Here is a 22,585-nt window from a genome sequence, read left to right as displayed (position 1 = left end):
GTAGCTATAGTGATTTTTGTGTGTGCACATCTCTGTGTGTGTGTATGTGTTTTTGGTGTAACAACTAAAACTACTCTAACTTTGAGCTTCATTCTTTGCTTCTGTTTATTCTTGATCATTCAGCATATTAGTTTCATACCAAGCAATATATAAGTTCATTTCTTTGGTAAGAGTTCTTTTATTAGTCATTTAACAGCTACATGAAGTACACCAAAGGATTTGAAATAATTTTTATTTTGTTTTCTCAGACTTAAATTAGAAGTTCCTGATATGGATTTATTGTTTAAATATTACATGTCTACTACATATTTCTGCATAGATGGAATTCTAAAAAATGAACCCAATCATAAATATGGCATCTCTGTGGTTTTATGTGTATATACTTGTAAAATTTTCTGTTGTAATTAATCTATTATAAATGTATCAATTATAAATGTTATATATTCTATTACAATATTTTGTGAAATTGTTGTAATACTAACTTGGTATGAAGAGCAGTAACAGACTTGACTGGGGTATGATGCTAGGAAGTTTCTTCTCTTGAAGATGTGAAAGGATTTTTAGAGTGCTTTAATCCCAGACAGACCACAGGAGGCGTCTCAACACCGTTCACTGTTCTCAAAACTCTATTTCAGTGAAAACCTTGCTTCTTTATTTTTAGAAACAGAAGAAGTTTCAAACAGAAAATTGCATCATGCTTAATACATTGTCATAAGGGGAAGTTCTTAGTGTGCCTCTTGGGATGCAGTATGTAATTACAACATATTTATACCATCTTTCATAAATTGCTGATTACTTGTATTGTTCTCTCACTCCCTCCTGTCTTGTAGCCGTCCTCAGAAGGTGTGTTTATGTCCGTTCCTGCCAATACATCCTCTGAAGGTCTCCATCTGCTTGTATATAATTCAGCATCCAGCAGAGGTGAGTAATGCTGCAGTAATTGTTGGAGTTCAGCTAGAATCTTAATGCAGCAAATGGTATGCAAGAGGAAACAGCTATGCTGTTAACATCATGGAATGATTTTTCCTTTCAAACTTGATGATTGAAGTGCTCGTTCACCTGAGTTATTGTATCTTTTATTCAGTTCTTCTGAATTATTATATCTTCTGAAATGACATCATATTTCTGCAACTTCCATTCGCACAAGACGTCTTTCCTTATCTAAATAGTCCTGCTAGAATCAGAAGTTTACTTGCCTTGGTAGAAAATGCAAGAATTAACCTTGACATGGTGTCTCACGGAAGTGCTCAGAGTTAATCCAAGGACGAATGTGTTTTGATTACAGCAGTGGTTTTTTATTGATGTTAGTGTTCTTTTAAAAAAATGAATTAAGCAATTCTTAGTGATGACTTTAGCTGTTTAGCCAATGAAAAACTATAGTTTCAGAACAGTATGTTTTGGTTTACCTAATAGAAGAATTTATGTTAGTGTTTTCTTGTCTGTTAATGATGGAGTTTGGTGGTTGATCGTAAGGGTTTTAGAAGTTGGACTGCAATTGAACAGATCTGGATAGATGGTGGGTCTACAAATTAAACCGTGAAGTTCAGAAACCTGTGCTCTTCTGGTCCAGCTGTTTACTTAGATTATACAGTAGCTTAATGAGCACACAGAGTCTTTGCATGAAGGAACTTAAGCAGAATTTAAAAGAGCATGTTAGCAGAAAAGTAGTCTTATTGCAGTGAACCAAAAAAGAAGCCATGACATATTTGGTCCCTAACTGGGAATGCTGTGATTTCTAATTGGCTATTTATAATAAGAATATGCTTAAGTACTTTTGAAATAAGAAGTATATGCTTAAGTCACTTGATGGAAAAAAGAGGTTTAAAAATGTGCAGAGAACTTTGAATTGGCATTTGAATTGCATTGAATTTCTTATTTGTGGTGGAAGGTATTAGAAGTTCTCAGATTCTGTTTAGATTTCATACACCATTCCCATACCCTTCTGAAAATCTGTCTGCACTTTTTATTAATCAGCAATCACAACAGCTGTCTGTTATAATGGGATGCAACTTTTCCATTTGTGTATGTTACCTAGTGGTAATTCACATGATGAACTAACATTGGAAGACCTCTGCATTTGAAGATAATCCGAGAGGAACAGTTGAACTATCTGACTATATGAGGGCACTGGGCTTATCAGAGAGAAATCCAAACAAATGGTGGGAAGCTAAGAATGTCTTACAGTGGTCTTTGAAAGTGTTTCTTAGATGATCACAGGTGATGTTGTTGACTCCAAAACAGCAGAGGCATATACCTGACAAAATATAGGTTCCCTTTGTTACGACTGCTCATACTCAAAATACCATCAGTCTTGATGTACAGTCCTTCTGGACTGTATCTGATACTTTAGTCTGCCATTTCATTACAGATACACTCTTAGGAGTCCATTTCAGAAGTATCTTGTTAAACTAACCAGATAGTGAATGTCTTTCTGCTACTGCATGTCAGTGCTGACTGTCATCCTTCATGCGCTTCATTATCTATTGGCTTTGGAAGTCCATAGTGCAGTAAAGTTAGCCACCAACTATGGTTAAATGATGCTATTGAGACTTGTATTTAGGCAAGACAGTAATACAGGAAGTCAGGAGCAACATTTCCTGTCCTCCGATTAATGTGACTATGTGTCCACATTCTTACTATCCAGAGGCCATGCTGCCAGATAGACCTGTGCAGGTGTCAGGTACTGTGAAAGAGAGAGGAATCACTGCAGAGCAGTGGATCCCAGGTGAGGAATCCTGCCATCCAGCTTCCATTTTGCATAATAGGTCAATTTGCATTCCGTTTTTATTTGCTGAGGAATCTGAAAAGAAGTCAGCATTCCATGTCAAGGGGTAAATACTTATTTTCTGAACAGTGTTAGTGTACCATTGTTCATAATAAGAGTAATTTAAAAACTATATAGAAACCCGGTATCCCAAACCCAGCATGAGGACTAGTGGAACAGTGAAGGAGTTATTTGCCTAGCTGAATTTCTTTTTCTTCTTTGCATATAGACATATATATAAAAATAAATAAAATAATTTTGTTATTTTTCACTTCTCATGCCTGTTCTGAACCTTATATCGGGTCAATGGCATAGTTAGGTGTGCAGGCCACTGTAGACATTTGTCTTATCTTTGCCTTTTATCATCCTTGGGGTGATCTCCAGCGGCATAGGCCATTATGTACTTTTCAAAACCTGAGTGATAGGTGTAATTCAGAACAGAATCCTTAAGCATAGCAGAGAGTATCTGTTTAGGTTGTTCTGCTTCCCTGCCTTCGTTCTTTCTAGAACTATAAGAATTTTCAGTGTTAATTGTCGTGGTTTAACCGCAGCCAGCAACTAAGCACTACGCAGCTGCTTACTCGCTCCCACCACAGTGGGATGGGGGAGAGGACTGGAGTAGTAAAAGTCAGAAAACTCATGGACTGAGATAAAGGCAGTTTAATAGGTAAAACAAAAGGCACCCATGCAAGCAAAACAAAACGAGGAATTCACTCACTACTTCCATGGGCAGGCAGGTGTTTAGCCATCTCCAGGAAAGCAGGGCTCCATCACGCATAACGTTTACTTGGGAAGAAAAATGCCATAATGCCGAATGTCCCCTCCTTCCTCTTCCCCCAGCTTATATATACTCAGCACAATGTCATATTGGTATGGAATACCTCTTTGCCTAGTTCAGGTCAGCTTTCCTGGCTGTCCCCTCCCAGTTTCTTGTGCCTTTCCAGCCCTGTCGCAGGCAAGGCCTGAGTCCTTGACTTGGTGCAAACACTACCCAGCAGCAACCAAAACCATCAACATTATTCTCTCATTGTGCTGTCAACATTGTTCTTACACCAAATCCAAAACAGAGCTCTGCACCAGTTAATAAAAAGAAAATTAACTCTATCCCAGCTGAAACTAGGACAGTGAAACATCTGAGGAGAAAACTTTGTGTGTATGTAATGAATTTATGTATTGATCTAATGCCAGTAATGAGCTTAGAAATGCTCATTATAATACTTCTGTGTAGTATTCTTTATTGAACTGTAAGAACCAAATGTGAGGGGAAATTTTTTGCTAATTGTCCTAGCAATTCAGAAAGAAAAATGAAAGAAATATGTATCTCCTGGCTTTAATAAATATTTTTATTAAAACTCTCCTGTTCATTGTAGATGGATAATGCTCTGGTAACCAAAAGTACCACTAATTCCCAGAAAAGAAAAAAAAACACAACAAACAAATGTGAAAGCAAGTGGCATTTTGTCTGGCTGGGATGCAGTTAGCTTTCCCCATAGCAGCCCTCATAGTGCTGTGCTTTGTATTTGTGGCTAGAACATGTTGGTAACACACCAGTACTTGGGCTACTGCTGAGTGGTGGTCCACAGCATCAGGGCTGTCCCTCCAAACCCTGCCTCAAAAGGCCAGTAGCATGGAGGCGGGCAAGAGATTTGGAAGGGACATAGCCAGAACAGCTGACCGAAGCTAACCAAAGGGATATTCTGTACCATAGGATACAATAAAAGTTGGGGACAGTGAGGGTGGCATTTGCTGTTAAGGCGTTTGACTTCCAGAGCAACTGCTACATGTGCTGAGGCACTACATCCCAGGAAACAGGTAGACATTGCCTGCTGATGGGAAGTGGAGAATAAAATTCCTTTCCTTTGCTTACATGCATGGCCTTTTCTTTTCTTTGTTAAACAACTTTTACCTTGATCCACGAGTTCTTTTTCATCTTATTTTCTCCTCCCTGTCTTGCTGAGGAAGGGAGTGATAGAGCATCTTGGTGAGCACATGGAGGCCCACCAAGGTCAACCCACTGCGTAAGTCCTCCAGTCTTCTTTCTATTTATGTACTTCAGTGGTCTAATAATGAATAAACAAACTGTTGCAAATTATTATTAGAACACTGAAAACAAAGGAGAGAGTAACTGCTTACTTTCAAACCAGTAAATGGAAAACAGCTGATACGATAACAAATAGGTTATATATAGTCTAATTAAATACAAATGTTTTTTAATGAAGAAAATTATAAACAAATGAAACCCTTTTTAATGTTAGTTTGATTTAGCTGTTCTTAAGCTTCTGTTCTCAAACAATTCCTTTCAGCTTTGAGTTTTGTGTTTTATCTTCCTGTAAACATGGATTGGTTTTTAGATTGTGTCGTGGTTTAACCCTGGCTGGTAATTAATCCCAGCCATGCAGTCACTCACTCACTCCCCCGGCCTGTGGGGGTGGGAAGGAGAATCAGAAAGGAATGTATAACTCAAGGGTTGAGATAAGAACAATGTAATAATTGAAATAAAATTAAAGAGCAATATAAATAGTAACAATAACAATTACTATGAAGAGGAGGGAGAAGGGAAGAGGAATGAAATCCAAAGGGAAGGGAGAAAAGAAAACCAGTGACACACGATACAATTGCTCATCACGCTCTGACCGGTGCCCAGCCAGTCCCTAAGCAACGATTGACCAGCCCTGGCCAACCCCACCCAGTTTATATATCAAGCATGATATCCCGTGGTGTGGAATATCTCTTTGGCTAGTCTGGGTCAGCTGTCCTGGCTGTGTCCCCTCATAATGCAAATACTACCCAGCAACAACCGAAAACACCAGCATGTTATCAACACAGTTCCTACACCAAATCCAACACAGAGCACTGCACTAGCCACCAAGAAGAAAATTAAATCTATCCCAGCCAAAACCAGGACACACTGGAAATTCCGTTTTCCCTGTTGGTTAGAGAATGTATTTATTTGATATGAAAGGTAATTCTGAAGTAATGATACGACAGTGTTGAATGTATCTGTTGATATGAATGATATGAGCGAATGACAGTGTTGAATGAATGAATTAATGAAAAGTCAACAGTTGAATGACTTCCCTTTGGCTGGTGATAACTCTTGGTTTTGCTTATCAGAGACAAATAATTGATTTTTTTTCCAGTTCCTTTATTGCCATTTCTGTTCTTATGAAGAAGGGTGTCTTCTGACTAGTGAATTGGAGTGTTACTTAATTACAATGAAATAAAGACAAGTAATACTGTACCACTGTTGATGGCTTATTGTGCTTTGCTGAGATCAAAGAAATCAATGGTAGTTTGAAGGATATTTCTCCCTTGCCTTGCTAGCACTTCACTCCCCAGGAACTTTGATCTTCGTCTGTCCCTCAGAGCCATCATGCTACTGCTGCTGTGCAAAGTGGTGGTGGGTATAGCAGGACAACTTACTCCTTCAACACCATGGTGTTTTATTTATAGAAGACCAGTAGATATGGATCAGACAGAGCAAAATTAATAAAGGTTTTAGGTAACAGTGATAAAAGTAGTAAAGTTTGGTAACAAGATAATGTGAGCGCTTCAGGCAGCTGCACGTTGATGCTTGTGGAAGGTAGCAGCCACTCAGAGAGAACTGAGAGTGCTAATTAAGGCCTCACATGTTCACAAATACTGAATTGTTGATACACAGCTTGTAAGTCAAAAGATGACATGGAACTAATTTCTTGCTGGGTGTAGGGCTTTTGTAATCCTCACCTGACTTCTAGTGTCTTGCCTTTTGCTAGGTTTAGCTAATAACCTTCCTTTGTTCCTCTTGTGCTTGAGAAACAAACTGAAACTTTCAGGTTTTGGTGTTGACTTGCTGTCTTCATTAAACTTATGCTTCCTCTTCCTTGATGGGAAAACAAAAATTTACATCCTAAATGTTCAAGCTCACTTCACAATACTTCTTGTCTAGACAAAACCGAGTGTGTTCCCAGCTGTATTAAATAAAGGACAGAAGCAATTTACTGTTTGCTAAGTAGATAGTTTGCTTTAGCTGGCAGTATTTCCCATTTCCTCTGTGTTCTGAAGCCCTGCTTCAACACAGCTCTCTTTAATGCTCTTCAAGATCTGAAAAGTCCCTGCTTCCCACCCATTGGTGGGACATTCCTCATCTGTGCCGCAAAGATGGGGGCGGATGCCTGATCAACACAGCCTGAATGGCACAAGAAGGTGTGCTCGTGAAGGTGTTGGTGCCATTGTCCTAGTTACTGTGAAGTGACAGAAGAGTGGAGATGTTTGTATTTCACACTGTCCTGATACACCTAGTGCTTTTATTTTTAACATCTGTTTGTGGACATCAGGCCCTCCTCTCATTTTCCGATATAGAGACATGAGCTCCCCGACATATTACATGAATATTAATGCTGTTTTTTGCCTACTGTTTGTTATTCTGCAAAGTTTCATTGTTGTTTTTGATACTGATAGCCTAGTTCAAATTTATACTGATGATCGTAGATTAATTAAGACTAAGTTCAATATGTCAATCAAAACAAAACTATTTGAATGCATCAAAACAGGGTATTTTTTCTTGTAGATCTTTTTCTTCTCTTACCTGGTAGGATTTTTTCTGTCTCTGTAGTCAAAAGAACTTGGAAGTAAATGGAAATGTTAACAATCCATAGAAACCCTCCCTGATTTTATTCAAAAGTAACTTTTTTTTTTTACAGGAAAGTCGGGTGTTAAGGACGGTACCTTTGCTAGCAGCTTGTCTCCCTCCAGACAAATGTAAAATTTTGGTTGGTCGACGTTTTAGTGAAGACAGGTGAGTGGGATTGCCTATGTATTTTCTGGTCCTCTGTAAATTACGGAGTTTTTTTTTTCAGTGTCTTTATTAATAGCCAACAGTGTTATTAATTTTTATTTCAAGTGTGCACATTTGCTTTTGATATAAGCTTCTGATTTCCAGCGAAGATAAACTATGTATAATTGTCAGAAACACTTGATATGTCTTCCTCTAGGTTGTAGCTTTTACTGTTTCAGTTTTGTGTTCTTGGAAAGCTCAGGTGGTTATTCTGCAACTCCTAGCTTTTCGCATTTCTGTTCTTGCCTGGTATTGGGTTTGTCTTGCTATTCTCTATGGTTCTTTTCATATTTGCTTTGTCTGACAAACCATTTCGTGTTACTGAAATATAAATAGCAGTTTTTACTTGGGTGTGGAAGATTGTGTTTGAAAAGGGAGTTTGGTAGTGAAAAATTCTTAGGGAATGTATTTTTTCAAATACTTTCCTCTTTCTCTTAAAAATAGTTATGAGAAAGTATAGCTTTCAGAACTTTTAAAATTATTTTTTTATTATTCTGAGACCTTGGACAATATTGGTCTCCCATGGAATGTATTTAATCTCAATTAGGTGAAGCGAAGTCCTAGAAACCAGTTCTTGGTACAAATGCCAATGAAATTTTGCTACATAAGTTTTCAGTAAAAGCAAATAAAAATAATGAATACTGCTGAAAGAAATTAATTCTAAAATTGAGTTTAGTCTTTGGAGAAAACTTTTTGTAGAGTTCAATGAACAAAAATGTCAGAAGGTGATTCATAATGGTGCTCCCACACCTTTGTGCTGCCTGTATAGTAACTACAGCATATTAGAAATACATTGCTTTTCTGTTAGTCTTCTATGATAATAACTAGAATAATTACCTAAGAAGTTCCAGGCTATAGGGAAATTGTCTTCCCATTAAACCTGAGAATGAAGCAACTTTTCATACTAATGTTCACAGGGTGGAACACTATCAATACAGTCTGCTTCTAGTAAAACTCTGTATAATTTTTTTAAAGTTATTATTACAGTGTTAAAGTTTCTTCAAGTTTGAACCAAGAGATAATTCTCTAACCTAAAGGGTCCTCCTTAGGTCAAAACCAGTTGTGGAACATTTCAACCTCAGAATAGTTTAAACAGATTCATAATTATGTGTTTCCTATGAAGATCTTTTACCATAAAACATACTGGAGGTGGTGAAAGAAATGAAAATTTTCCTTAGGTTAATATGAATTTTGGTGATCTGACCTACCTGGATGCAGGGCTAAAAGTAATTAGGTAACAATCATAGCTCCACTTTGAAGTACCTGCAGTATGCCTGCTTTGTATTGTGGGTGTAAGTGAGGCTGCAGAAATTGGGATTGCTTAGTCATAGAGTCCTTTCCTACCTTCCTTGGGGGAGGAAGGATGAAAAGGGGAGAAAAGTTATTTTCCAGCTTTGTAACCTGTTATTTCTACATTCTTTTTTTCTTAGCTATAGATGCATTCTGCCAGTGTTTTAATCCATATTCCTTATTTGTACCTAGTACTCGGCTAGTACTCTGACTAGCTGGTTATCTATCAGTGTTGTTTTGGACTTCTAGCATCCTTTCAGGCCATAAGCTGGGTAGATGTGTTCAGAGAACTCACATTAATTCCTGGAATGACTTAAGTTCCTTCTCTGTTGTGACGTATTCTAGGAACAGGCAGCTGCAGACGGGGGGAGAAACATCTCATTGTTTACTGTGAATGGGGAGAGCTGCACTGGTCCCAGCCGGTCTCTTAGAGTGAAAATCTCTGTTAATGGGAATTCTAAATCCTCATAAATTGCAGTGGTTCAGCTCATGTTTTATGGCATATTAAACTAAACAGGGCTTGGTTTATTCTGGTTTTCTTAAAAGCTACACTGTCCGTAAGCGATATGTTGGCTGCTGTACAAGCAACTTAATCAACCTTGCCCCATGCTTGGGGGAGACTTCTAACTTTGTTACTTTAAAGAATAAAAAGTCATTAAAGAGTACTTGCTGATACATTTTATAAGCAGCATTGTTTTGAAGCACATTAAGGCCATACCTTTGCCTTTTCTGAAGCTGTGTGATATTTTTCTTTGCAGCTTCCACCAGAAGGGCATGGATTGAAAGGGAATAGGAACAGTGTAACTATAATCTGTGCTTGCACTCATCGTCCATGTGAATAGTGCCTGTAGATGGAAGGGTAGTGTGGTGCACACGTTCTTCTTCTGCATACATATAGGAGCCCTACCGTGCAGCAAACCTGGGAAAGTGATGCCCTTGATGGTTACCCATACGTTTGTAAATTATCAGAATAGAATGGTAGTGGGCATATTTGTATTGTCTGAGAATCCAGGAGCTCTTCGCAACAACTCTGAAAAGGTAGCCTTTGGGACCATAAATAATTGTCATAATTGTCATTGTGGATCTGAGTGAAAATTAAGCCATTACACAGGAGCTAATTTTTTTTTTAAAGTCTCCATCACAACAGCTCTAGCAGTGAGCAGTGGCATACCAACCAGAAAACTGACAGTTGTTAATCTGTGGCTGTCAGAAGAGGTTTGCTTTCAGGTGAGAGCCAACATACCATCTCAGCTGGGTACCTCTTCAGTAGCCCTCTCTTGAAGGGGAAGGGAAGATTGTTACCCAAGTGTATGTAGGTTATTCTTCCTCATTCATCCTAGCATTACAGAATTGCATTTTCCTATGCTTTTTAATCAGCATTGAAGATTAATGAGGAGCACAGAGGGATTTCATAAGGAACTCCAGATAGAATTGTATACTAAAGAGTAATTGGGATGATTTGAAAGCTTAACATTTAGGTCTCTGATGTTTATGACAGTAAGACTGAAACTCAGGACTTTTTTTAGCTTGTGTTTATGTGGAAAAGTAAACATAAAACACTTCTCCCCTTCCCCCCTTTCCCCCCTTCCACCTTCTTGAGTCACCTTTTCTTGTGGCTGAAAACTAATACACAAATTATGTAGATGATGTATACGTTATTCTTGATTGACCTATATTGCAGAAAAGCTAAAGAACCAACTTTTCAAAGTCTTTCCAGAAGAAAATAGCTAATTAAAGCTTTTTGAAGCTTATGTCTACAATATATAATTGAAACAGTGATGGTAGCCTGATTAAGTGCTCATCCAGTCTTGTCCATTCTTGGTGCAGTCTGGCACATATTCTACTGGAAGTGTATACTATTTGCACAGTGAATTGAGTCATCAGATGGCATTCCTGAATTAAAAGACCAGTTCTGTGGTTATCTGTATGTTTCCCCCCCAGGTACTCAAAGACATTAACTTCTGACCTTTTTTGTATTGATTATGTTATTGTCAGATATTAGGGTTAATCTTTGATGTGCTAAAATGATTAAGCTAAAAGTGAACAGTTTGTCATGAGTACTTGCTGAATGGTGCTATTATAAAAACAGCACTTCTGTAAGTTGTTATTATTTTCTGTTGAATTCTTTCAATAGTTTTACAGTGAATCCAGTATTGTAGTATAGCAGGCAGGAGTGTGGGAGGGTAGGGTTAGCATCATTGCCAAAGTGGAGATTATGTTTTATGTAAAAGTGTCAAATACTTCTTTGTATTTTACATACTTTATTAGTAGAGATGCTGAGCCTGTTAAATATAGGCACCTTTTAGACATTGGCCAGAAGTGCAGCATAAACAAGCAAAGAGCCCAAATCTCTTGTACTGAAATTTTCAAAACTTCTGTGCAAAGCAAACTTCTTTACTTGCATGAGGTCAGGCTGATGCCATGGTAACAGGAGTTTTCATTTTTTACTTTGTGAAGTGACTGTGTATAGTGTAGTGGACGCTGACAAATTGATAGTAAGGATTAGCCAGTCCTACCTCAACAGTGTGGTAGGACTCTAGTTAATTTCTAAATTGGCAGTAGTTTCAGTTATTTCTATTAATTTTTGTTACAAGGCTGTTGTTTTTGTGGTGTTGATATGGCAAACCACAGGAGTATATCAAATGATTATAACTTTGACAAAATATATTTCACCAATAAATTTCACTTAAAGACTTTTCTAACAGCCTTTACCTTAGAATTTTGAACTTTCTAGGAAGGAAAATGCAAAAGGTTTTTTATATTGATGCCTCAGAATATTTTTATTCTGTATTCATGTAACAAATGGATTTTTTAACTGTATGTAGTAATTGTAATGTCTGTAACTTAATTGCCTTCATTAGAAATGGTAGGAAATGTTTACGTGCATATTTTTTGCCATTGTATCTGTTTTATTTTGTTCCTCTCTCACTCAGAAACACTGCTTTTCTCATGACTGTAGTTGCTCTTTGCTTCATGTCTTTTTTTTAGTATTTTTTGTACTGACAGCTTGTGCCGTTCATATTGCTCCTTTTCTGCCTCTCAGCATTCAAATGTGCATAATTTCCTTTCTCTTTTCCCCTGCCTTCTTTAGTACATTAACATGTTAGAAATTACAGATGTCCTTTGTCTGTTTTCCATTCTTTGCCTAAGTCTTATGGCAGCTCAAATCCAGATAGCATTTCCTAATTTTTCCCCTCTTATTATTTCATCTGATTATTTTACAAATCCCTTACTGTTTCCATTAGCTACCATCTATCCAAGCCCTTTATGTTTGACTTAAAGACTTCTAGGTCTTCCTTAGTTGATAGTATCTCAAATTCTTTATCATTAGTTAGGATAACTTCTGCTTCATAGTTCGTGAACAAAACCTATCGATATTAAATCTGTATGTCTGGTTCAGAGCTTCCGCTTATTATATATAATTCTTCAAATGTAATATTCTCTTAGATTTATACATACTCCCACATCCCTCTGAGTATTTTCGAGCAGCTTCACCCTTTCTGCTCTTACTCAGTCGTCAGATGGTTTCCAGTTTTTGATTGCTGAGATTACCAGCCCCAGGGCTGCTTCCTGTTCTGCGCTGGTACGACTGGCCTTCATGCCCATGACAGACCTTACTTTCTCTGCTCACCTTATTCTTTCCTTCTTCAGTTCTGCTGTCTCTGTAGCTAAGAAATTATAAATTTTCACTGAAGTTAACCCAGCACATTTTGCAACCTCCACTGCCACCATCAAGACTTAAATTGTGGATACATGCAGTTCTTCCTCCAGCTCTTCTGCTGTCTTTCCTCAATACTTATGGTTTTTCTAGGATAATGTTGATAGGACATAGTAGTGTGGTTTTTGTCCTTGCCTTGTTGGTTTTCCTTCATTCTGCTCTGCACTGGCAAAAGAAGATACTTTTCTCATCTCTTGCTTTCTTCTAGCTTAAATATTTCATCTAGTGACACTTTATCTTCTTGGCTTCTCTTGGCCTAGTCTCATCCTCTCTATTACCTACCTTCCAAAACTTCTTTTTAATCTCAGGTTATTTTCGACACTTTCGATATTCTTGTACTGTTTAGTTTCTGTTCCTCTGTCATAATTTTGGCTTCAGAATGCTGTTCTTCTCTGTTTAATTTTGTGTATTGGTTTCATAGAGACCTAGTTCTTTTCTCTGCATTTGGTTTTTACTGATATCTACAGGCATGTGGTCATAGCTTGTCCAGATGGTAAAAACTTGCAGATCTGTGCTCTTTTGGAATAGAAGGAGAGGTTCTAATTCTCTGATATATTCTGGTGACTGTTAAGATTAACTTAAAATTCTTGGCTTGACTTTCATCTGTTTCAAATATTATAGCATGCTTTTCTTTGGCCTTGATAGACAGAACAGTCTTTTCCCATGAAGGTCCATCCAAAATTGTGCTGAATAACTGTTTTCTCACCTTATTGGACTGCTTTGTCCTGATTGTTTCACAAGTCGGGATACTGTCTTTTGTTGCCAGACTAAAAATAAGTGTGTCATTTTCACAGGTTTCTTTTGCCTGGGGTCCTGTCATCCCTCTCAGTCTTGAAATGTGTGCTTTTTCCTCCTGTTAGTCAAAGATGCCTGTTTCTCTTTGATTGTTGCTTGAATTTGTTCCATGAGTCTGGTTGGATTGATTGATTGTCCTGGAAACACTTGTAGAGTTAACTGAGCTTTTTCGACAGAAAAAACAGAGACTAATTTGCCATAGATGCAGAATCCTAAGTCAGGCTCCTGATATACTGAAAATACTTGAAGTCAGTGCTTTCCATTATTCTTATAGGTTTCTTATTCCTTTACTTAATCTGTTATCAGGTTTGTTAATTACTTGATAGGGACTGGATACTTTGGTTTTTTTTTTTTTACAATTCCTTAAATGTGAACTATCTCTGGTCTAAGAAAGTGAGGGTCTTCAGTGCTTGAATAATGCAAATTTATGCATTAGAATTTGTACCTGCAGCTTGCATAAGCAGTTGTAGCACTAGGTATGTATTTTTTATGCTAATGTATTAGGTAGTATTTTTAGTATATCACACGTTTGACGCTTTCTAAGCACATTAGTGTGTGCTTACAGATGCAGGAACAGACATAGCCTGAATCAAATTTGGTCATGTTCATGTTGGCATGGGAACACTGAGTGTCTATCCTTTTCTTCCTCATTCTACTCCACCAGCTAAATTTGTGCTTTTACATAGAACTTTTTAATAATGAATTGTATTCAAACGATGATGATTGAACAATACTTCACTGAACTTTTTGTTAAAAACACTATAAGAGAGGGCTGACTCATGCATGAAATGTTTCATCTAGATTCCGAAGTTCTGACTTCTGCATTGCCAGCAGTAAGTTTAAACGTATGCAACCCCTTTTAGCAGAGCCTGTGTCTAGTGTGTTATGTTTGCACCGAGAATACTCCAGGAAAGAAAGCTTACTGAACTCCTAGTGGATTACAAAGTTTGCATGGTAACAATGATTAAGGTGATAAAGCGTAACCAAGATGCCCATTTGGTCACACTTGAAAGGAAGATCAAACCCAAAAGTCTGTCAAGTGAAATATATTCAACAATAAATGTGCTTTACATGATCTAAATTTCAAGCCCTGTAATGAAAATGGAATTTTGTTATTAGTACATATGATAGAGTAAGCAAGGGCAATTAAAAAATGAAAAGGTGTGTGGGAGGACAGAGGGGTAGTAGGGCATCTGTTGTCTCAGTTTGTCTAGGTAATTATTCTTTGCTGAATACAGAGTTAAGGTGTAGTTTATATAGTTGGGCATATAGTGGGCAGTATGGTTTTCTGAAACTGCAGTAACATTTACATTTGAAGGATGTCTATTAAGATTCTCTTTATAAAGACATGATAGTTCAAAAAAGGGGAATGGAGGGCATGGGGAAGGGTGTGCTAATGTCTTTTCCTAGCATCATTCGTAGGACTATCTAACAGTTGCAGTACAATTTTTGAGCAGTAGGTTTGCTGTTCGCTATGGAAATATTAGGAAAACACCTATAGTCTTGTATTCATGAATAAAATATAACTGACTGGATTCGTGTTCTTTTTAGGCTACTAATAAACTTCCTGCAGGCAACATTTTTTGAATAATAATGTCACTGAAATTTGAAATAAGAAAACTCCTTAACACCCATGTAGCATTAAGAAGCGGGCATTCCTTCATTGCAGAGCTGCGTGCACAGGGGATCGCTCCACCTAATGTGCATGCTGTATGTTTCATTCAAACAGAATTATGTAGTCCACACACATTTATGCATTATGTTTCTTGGAAAAATCATTCTTATTCATTCAGTAGGTGGTACTATGTTAATTAAGTGTTGTACCTGCTCCTTACAGGTATCTCAGTGTCTTCTAAGGGGTCTCAAACAATAGTCGACCCTAGAGTTACAGCTGACTGATCACTGAACCTTTATTTACTGCCGTTATATGGAGTCCAGGTTTGTTTCGTTAGCGACCTATACAACAGTGTCCTCAGCCACCATAAGTTTTAAATGACTCTTTCCCTCTTGACATAAAGTTATATAACCAGGGCTGGCAAAGCAAAACCAGGCTATATTACATGGTAGCTATAATAATGTTTGTCCACTAAACAGGAATTTCTGGCATATACTGAACAGAGATAGCAACTGTATCTGAAGTCTAACATGTCAAAAATTTGTTAATTAGATATCATAGTTACATAAACAGACTTGTCACTGTTTCTTTTTAAGTTTCATTTTATACTTCGTGATAGCTTGGGAGGGGTGGTTTTGCTTTTCCCCCCTCCCCCTGTAAAGGTAAACTTATTCTCAAACCTTTCCTCTTTGCAAATATTTACACTTCTGTAGTTTGCGCATTCTGGGCATTGTGGTAAAATTATATAGTCTAATGAATGATCACTAACAGGAAAACAGATGCAAATATCTCTATATCCACCACCTTGTTATTAGAACACTGAGGATGCAGTTACAAGTTCATTTGTATTGCTCTTTGAAATCAAGCTACACAAATCTCCACTACATTCTGTACGGTATGTTTGCCAGCTTTGCTACAGTTCAGTAGTTTAGATCAGAAATTAATTGGGGCCCTTGGGAAAATTTGTAACTTCAACCAGTTTTGAAGGAATAAAATCCAACTTTCGTTAATTGTATAAAGCTGTGTTAACTACATACTGTAGGTATGGCACTTTTTTAGTGCTTGTACACAAATAAAAATATTCTTACTGTATCAAATATCAACTAATTGAGCATTACCACTTACCAAATAATATAAAACTATTTACAAGATATGGTTCTTTATTCAGGTAACTTTCTTGTAAGTTTTTTTGTGTTGTGTACTTGACTGTTGGTATGTTCATTAAACTACATTTGTGCATTTTTACTCCTTATCTCAACCAACGAGTAGATGCAACCAGAGATCAACCTTTCACACATTTTGTTGGTTCTGTCTATAAAAGCAATTAATGCTGACTAACTGAACGTGTGCTTATTTACATCTGAAACTGTACTTTACCATATCAAATTTCAGAATCCTTAATATTATTTGGATAATATTTTCTTTGGGTAGGGTTTGGTATTTGGTTTGTTGGGCTTTTTTTAATATTGCAGCCTTCAGCTTTGCAGTCATTCTGTAGCAGCTTCTGCCACTCGTTTCCCCTCACTTTTGTCCCCTGCTCCAGTGTGGGTCCTCTCCATGGGCAGCAGCTCCCTTCAGGGTGTTTCCACAGGGAACACATCTGTAGCTCCCTCTTCTACTGAAACCTTGCCACACGAACCCAACACAGCATGTTATATATAAAGCAAGACCTTATCACTCTCTACAACTACCTGAAAGAAAGTTGCAGCGAGGTGGATGTCAGTCTCTTCTCCCAAGTAACAAGCAACAGGACAAGAGGAAATGGCCTCAAGTTGCACCAGGGGAGGTTTAGATTGGATGTTGGGAAAAATTTCATCACTGAAAGGGTGGTCAGGCATCAGAACAGGCTGCCCAGGGAGCTGGTAGAGTCACCATCCCTGGAGGTATTTAAAAGATGTGTAGATATGGTACTTAGGGATGTGGTTTAGTGATGAACTGTTAGGTTAATGGTTGAACTTGGTGATCTTAAAGGTCTTTTCCAACCTAAATGATTCTATTATCCTTCTGCTAATGTTTCTGTTCTTAAAGATTATGCTTCACAGTAGTAGAAGAGAAAGATTTGATATTACGGGCTTTTTGTTTTCAGATGCGTACTGTTGCTTCATGCGGGGAAAGAAATGCGCAAGTCAATGTAGGGACCAGTGTCCATGATTCACCAGCTGTGTAAGAACAATGCAGTGGTCTGGATTTGCCTTGGCAGGATAATGCCTCTGGGCCTATCTCAGCAACAGCTTTTTGAATTAGTGTCAAAATTTGCACTGGAGGTTTTTTTCTTTTTTCACATCGAGTGAGAAAAAAATTTATCTTGTATTACTAATTTATTCTCTTTGTTTCATTTGGAAATCATTTGTTTTGACTACTTACAGAAGTTACAGTGAGAAACACAGTTGCCGATGAAAAAAGGTTTCATTACTTTCTGGAAGTGAAATGTGCAACTTTTTTAGAGAAAAGTAATGGATGTCATTTATGTTAAAGGGATGTGGCATTTCTAGATACAGTAATTGCTGGTGCCATTTCAAATATGTGCTTTATTTCCTGGGCTTCAGATTCTAATTTTCTTAGGTAGTTTTGCTGTATTTAGAAGCTTTTTTTTGGAGTCTTTTCTCTGTACATTTCTCTGCATTGTTTTCTTGTTAATACCTTGAGCTAGAATTAAGGTATGAGTTTTTGTAGTATTCTAGGATTGTAGCTTTAGAAATTACTTCCCCTCCCTCGCTCCTGCTTGGGCTTAGGGTATGTTTGGATAATTTTTTCTCTACTAGGAGGAGTGGAAAATTTTTTCATCTCTGGTGGTGACACTTCAAGAATTCTTCATTGTAAAAGGCATCTTAAGGTGCAGCAAAAGGTGTATAGAAGTCTGTTGGAATTACTATAGTTTCTCTGGCTGTCTTTCTGTATGAGTCCTACATGCTGCTTGGGAGAGGAGACTGCTTGGTCTCAGTGTACTTGTTCTGTAGAGGAGAAGTGGTGTAGTCTATGATTATGTCTTCCAGGTATTGCTAGATACTGCTGTCTAGGTTTCTCTGCAGTTAATTGCTTAAAGAAGCTGGGTATAACTTAACCAAATGATGGCTGCTGCTCTTCTGTTGAAAGAATATTAATTTTCTTCATAAGAAAACTGTGTATTGGTGGTCTTACTGTTTTCGGTGGTGCTAGATAAGCCATAAAATGTTTTGTTAAGTTCTACGTTGTATGAGCATTAAATAGGAAGGGTTACTGAATGCAGTATAAAGGAAGTGTCCTTCAGTTGAATGTGGAGACCTGTGTTTTAGTGCATAAGAATCTGTTTGGGTTGGTTTTTTGTGGTTTAAAGAATTTTTTTTGGTGGGGGGTGGTTGCAAGGTGTCTTCGTCAAGGAAGTCATTAAATATTTGAGGAAACTGATATTGAGGTCCACTAAAAAAGCAAAACTTGCCAAGATAATGGCTCTGCTTTTCATTTCTTGACAAGACTGTGCCTTTGGCTGCCATTGCATTAATTTTCAAAACTAATCTGCCTGTGTTACCCAATATGACTGTTGGCATATTAGTTAGAAGAGTCACATTTTTAAATGTTGAGATTGGCTGAAAAACATTTTTCTAGAAAAAACAGTCCTCTAATAGAACAGACAGCAAATGTTTTTCCTTTTATTACTAGCATATGTTCTATTTTTGTTTTAATTTAAGCACAGTACATAAGAAAGAAGTAGTAAATTGAAATTGGAATAACAGAAGACACAGTAAAACCAACTCATTATTAGCCATTATTCCTTTTTATTCTAGTTTATTAGATGTTGCAGGCTAACTCTGTTTGTGACAGTAATAAGAAACTTGGTATCACATACTAGGGTCCCAGTACAGACAAATTCACCTCTGTTTTATTTACATGTGTATGCCATAAAAGCTGATGTTATTTGAAGGCACTGGTAATGATGGTTTTTAATTGGGGAACTTACCAGAGTTTTTGCTAACAATGTATTTTATATATAGGTTTTCATAGAGTAAAAAGGGTTATTTAAAAGATGTATTTATGACCGTCTCCCCTAGTAAACTGTAAAACATTTAGTTGTAAAATTACAGGTTTCCAAACCTTAAAAATATTTCTCACTATTTGATCTTTTGACCATAGGTATTTTGTTTACACATTGATTTGTTTAAAAGGGAAGACACCACCCGCTCCACACACCCCCCCCCCCCCCCCCCACTTGTATTAGAGGCTAAATGTCATTTATCTACAAAAAAGTAAGGGCATCTAATATGAAAACATTGTTTTCTGTCTTTCTGGGTAACTCTTAAGCCTCAGTCCTGATCCTGAGGGACTATTTCTGAATGCAGACATGATAGGGTGTTGTTGTCTTTATTTTTATTCATCTTGTTACCTTATGGGAATTATGGGGATCAGTATTCCTACAGTCTTCCAAATGTGGGAGTCCTGAGTGAGGCAAAGGCACCTACCTAGGACCAAGGTGAAATAGTAAAAATGGTGAGAAAACCTGAGAAGTTCCCATTAGCCTCATGGTTTTCCACTGATAATAACATCTGTTCTGTAATACTAATACTGTTTGCTATTAAATGGTAATGTTAGATTTAAAGAATTTGAACACTTGTCTTTTGCACTGGCAAACTTTAATAGATCCCTGTTGAATTAAAACCATGTAGTTTGAGAGAAACTGAGTATAGATACGAAATAAAAATGTTTATGATACAAAGACTGGATTATAATGAGATAAGATAGTGTTTAAATTGCACATCTCAAGAGCATGCATCCCAGAAATAATGAAATACTACTTGTCTCAAGTACAATCATGAGGATGTATAAATCTGCTGTGACAAAGTGGTTGGATACAATTCAGGCACAAATGAAAGATGTGAATAGCTCTGCTTAGCGGAGATTGTGTTGGACTAAAAGGATTACACAGTCTTGCAGTGCCTGATGCATACCAAAACTAAGTCTGAACAGTGGTTTGTATGAGAAGCAAATATTGCACGTGTTTCTCTTACAGAGTTCAAGACCATAGTTGCACCTTAAAACATGGCTTTTAAATCGCATCATGGGTAACAGATAAGAAAAATTATACTGATTTATTTATGGAAAGAAAGAGTGCTTATCTTCAGATTTGATCTTATTTTGAATTCTTGCAGTAAAATTTTACTTGGATTGAAGTGGAATACTGCAACTGTAAATTATGCAAATTGAGTTTTGTTGGGAATTTCAGCATTTTCTAAAGGCCACAAACTGCTAATGAAAACTCAAAGCTAGTAATATATGCAGCAGGTACAGCACTAGGAATTAATGTCCATAAGAAAATCATGTGTTACTAAGTTCATGTGAACTGGAAACATCATGATGTCTGTATATAGGATATTCCTTCAGCATAGTTTTATTACCTGAAATCATTACGTTTAAGAACAACTAAAGACAAATACATGGCATTTGATACACATTACAGGTGTATATATAGCAGCATAGTTGGAGAAGTAGGGATAGAAAGATTCTCAAGACGCCACTGTTACTCCCTTAAGAAAGTGAGATCAGTCACACGTAGCCATGGTATTAATACTATGTACAGGAGAGTGCGGAATTCTCAGTGGGTCTGCTTTAACATGTGAACTTTACTTACTACCATTAGAAAGCTTGTGAGGTTTTGTCTGTGTTTAGTTTGAATCTTTATTGCTACAGTTATTTCTTTTCTTGTCTTCTGTCTTCCTGTTGTGGTCTTGGAGACTATTAACTAGTGGGTTTTTTTGCCTTCTTTTCTCTGAAAGTTACAACCTTAGTTTATTCAGTTTCTCTGTCAAGACTTTTATCCTTCTTTCTGTTCTTGTCAGTAGACCTTCTCCAGCTGGTTCACACCTATACATTTGAGCTTTTGCCTTCCCCACCCCCGGCCCTCGTAAGAAAAGGCACTGTTTTTGAGGTGGCCTATTTTCTAATGTAAGGGCTGACTTATTTTTGACACTTGTTGTGTTGCCCATGTTATTCTGTTGAAAAGGTCAACTGTGAAATTCAATTTTTGCATTTTTGAACTTTGAATACTTATTCCTATTTTTGTTTATTACCAGTTTTCCCTCTGGATTGAAGACCAGTGTTGTGGTTCATGGTTTTTTTCCCCCTCTCTGGTTTTAGTTAATGTCCTTATTTTTAATCTACTTTTCATGGTACTCACTTAAATTTGTGCTGTACTTTTATAACCATCCTTAATATCTTTATGAGTTTCTGTTGTATCTATATTCATGTTGGTTTATATCTCTTATATTTCAGATGGTTTATAATGTCAGTGAAGTGTTCAGGATTTGGCAAAAGTTCTTATTGTATTTCTTTTTCATCCTTTATGTTTTGTCCCCTTGATTTGTACTTCTTTTGTCTGTAGAAAATTATTTTTTCTTTCATTTATTTTCCTTTCATTTCAATTCCTTTCATACTTAGTATTGTCCACCAATTCTGTGCACAACTATTGTTTTTAAAATTCTGTTGTCTTTGTTTGGAAAGCTTGTTGGAGAGTCTCTGCTAGTTTTTAGCAACATAGAAACTGTTAGAAAATTCAGAGCCATCTGATCCTTCATATGCCTCTACTTTATTCTTTTCCGCCTTAGTTATTACTTAGAGACCCACAGAGAAAATGATAGATCTTGCTCTGCCTTGCTGGCTTCAGAGAAAGTAACAGCTCTTTTTACCCAAGTGTATTTTTCAAGCAAGCTCTTTTCCTATTAATGTCCAACACATAGGAATTTAAAGTCCTTTTAGTTCCCACCAAGTGTCACTTCTATCACCTGATTCACATTTTTATAATTATATTGCTTAATACTTACTTTACTTACACACTTATGCACAAACCTAAATCTTGCCTTACAGGCAGCCAAGCCATGTTCATTGTCAGGCATTTTCAGGTAACATCAACTAAAAACTGTTACAAACTGCCACAGGTGTAATATTTACGAAACACAAAGTTAAGCTGTATTCTTCCTTCCCTTCCCCCTGCCCCTGCCGATGACAATTAAGGACAGATCTATGGCTTTGAAGTACTAATCATAACAAATCTTCAGGAAACTTTTGATAACTGCTATTAAGAGTGCATGAATACATGTGACATAAAATAAATGAAATATTTGTTTAATTGATTGTCTTCATGGCTATGAAATTAACAGGGAACAATTTTGTATTTGAAATTCTTTACCTGGTCCACTTCTTTAACGAGAAAAGTTGTCTGTGAAGTAGTATGCAGAACAAAGTAATTCTAAAGCTGACTAAGTGTGGGAATACACTAAAGTAGAGTACCTAAATTAAGGGGTAAATTCTCATTGTCACTCAGGTAGGAGTTTATACCATTTTTTTTGCAGCTTCTTTGAGAAAGGCTGAGGAGGGACAGACTGTGCTAAGACAATTTTTTTCATATGTACCAATGTTATCTTCCTTTTTTGCCCTGATACAGAGTTGTGAATTCTTTAAAAGGCAGCCTCTGATCTGCAGGAAGAAAAGCACTTGTTTAGAAATTCAGCTTCTCAGCCTTCTCTTGAAATTTGGTGGCTTCAAAGAGTCTGCCATCAGTGTATCTTTTCTGGTTGAAATAGAAGGTAAAATTAAAGGCCCCATTAATTCTCTGAAGTTAGT

At 37.0% G+C, this 22,585-nt stretch overlaps 1 protein-coding gene across 1 annotated transcript in view; it reads left to right on the top strand.

Moving 5' to 3' along the window:
• Positions 1 to 22,585, top strand: part of DTWD2 (DTW domain containing 2) — a 98,832-nt gene that overhangs the window by 32,826 nt on the left and 43,421 nt on the right. The window contains exons 2-3 of the mRNA XM_055791330.1: positions 831 to 921; positions 7,447 to 7,541. Of these exons, the coding sequence (XP_055647305.1) occupies positions 831 to 921; positions 7,447 to 7,541 (186 nt within the window). The remainder of the gene's footprint in view (positions 1 to 830; positions 922 to 7,446; positions 7,542 to 22,585) is intronic.

This window comes from Falco peregrinus, chromosome Z (genome assembly GCF_023634155.1).
Source record: "Falco peregrinus isolate bFalPer1 chromosome Z, bFalPer1.pri, whole genome shotgun sequence".
Classification (NCBI taxonomy): Eukaryota; Metazoa; Chordata; class Aves; order Falconiformes; family Falconidae; genus Falco; species Falco peregrinus.
This window is presented reverse-complemented; position numbering and strand designations above follow the sequence as displayed.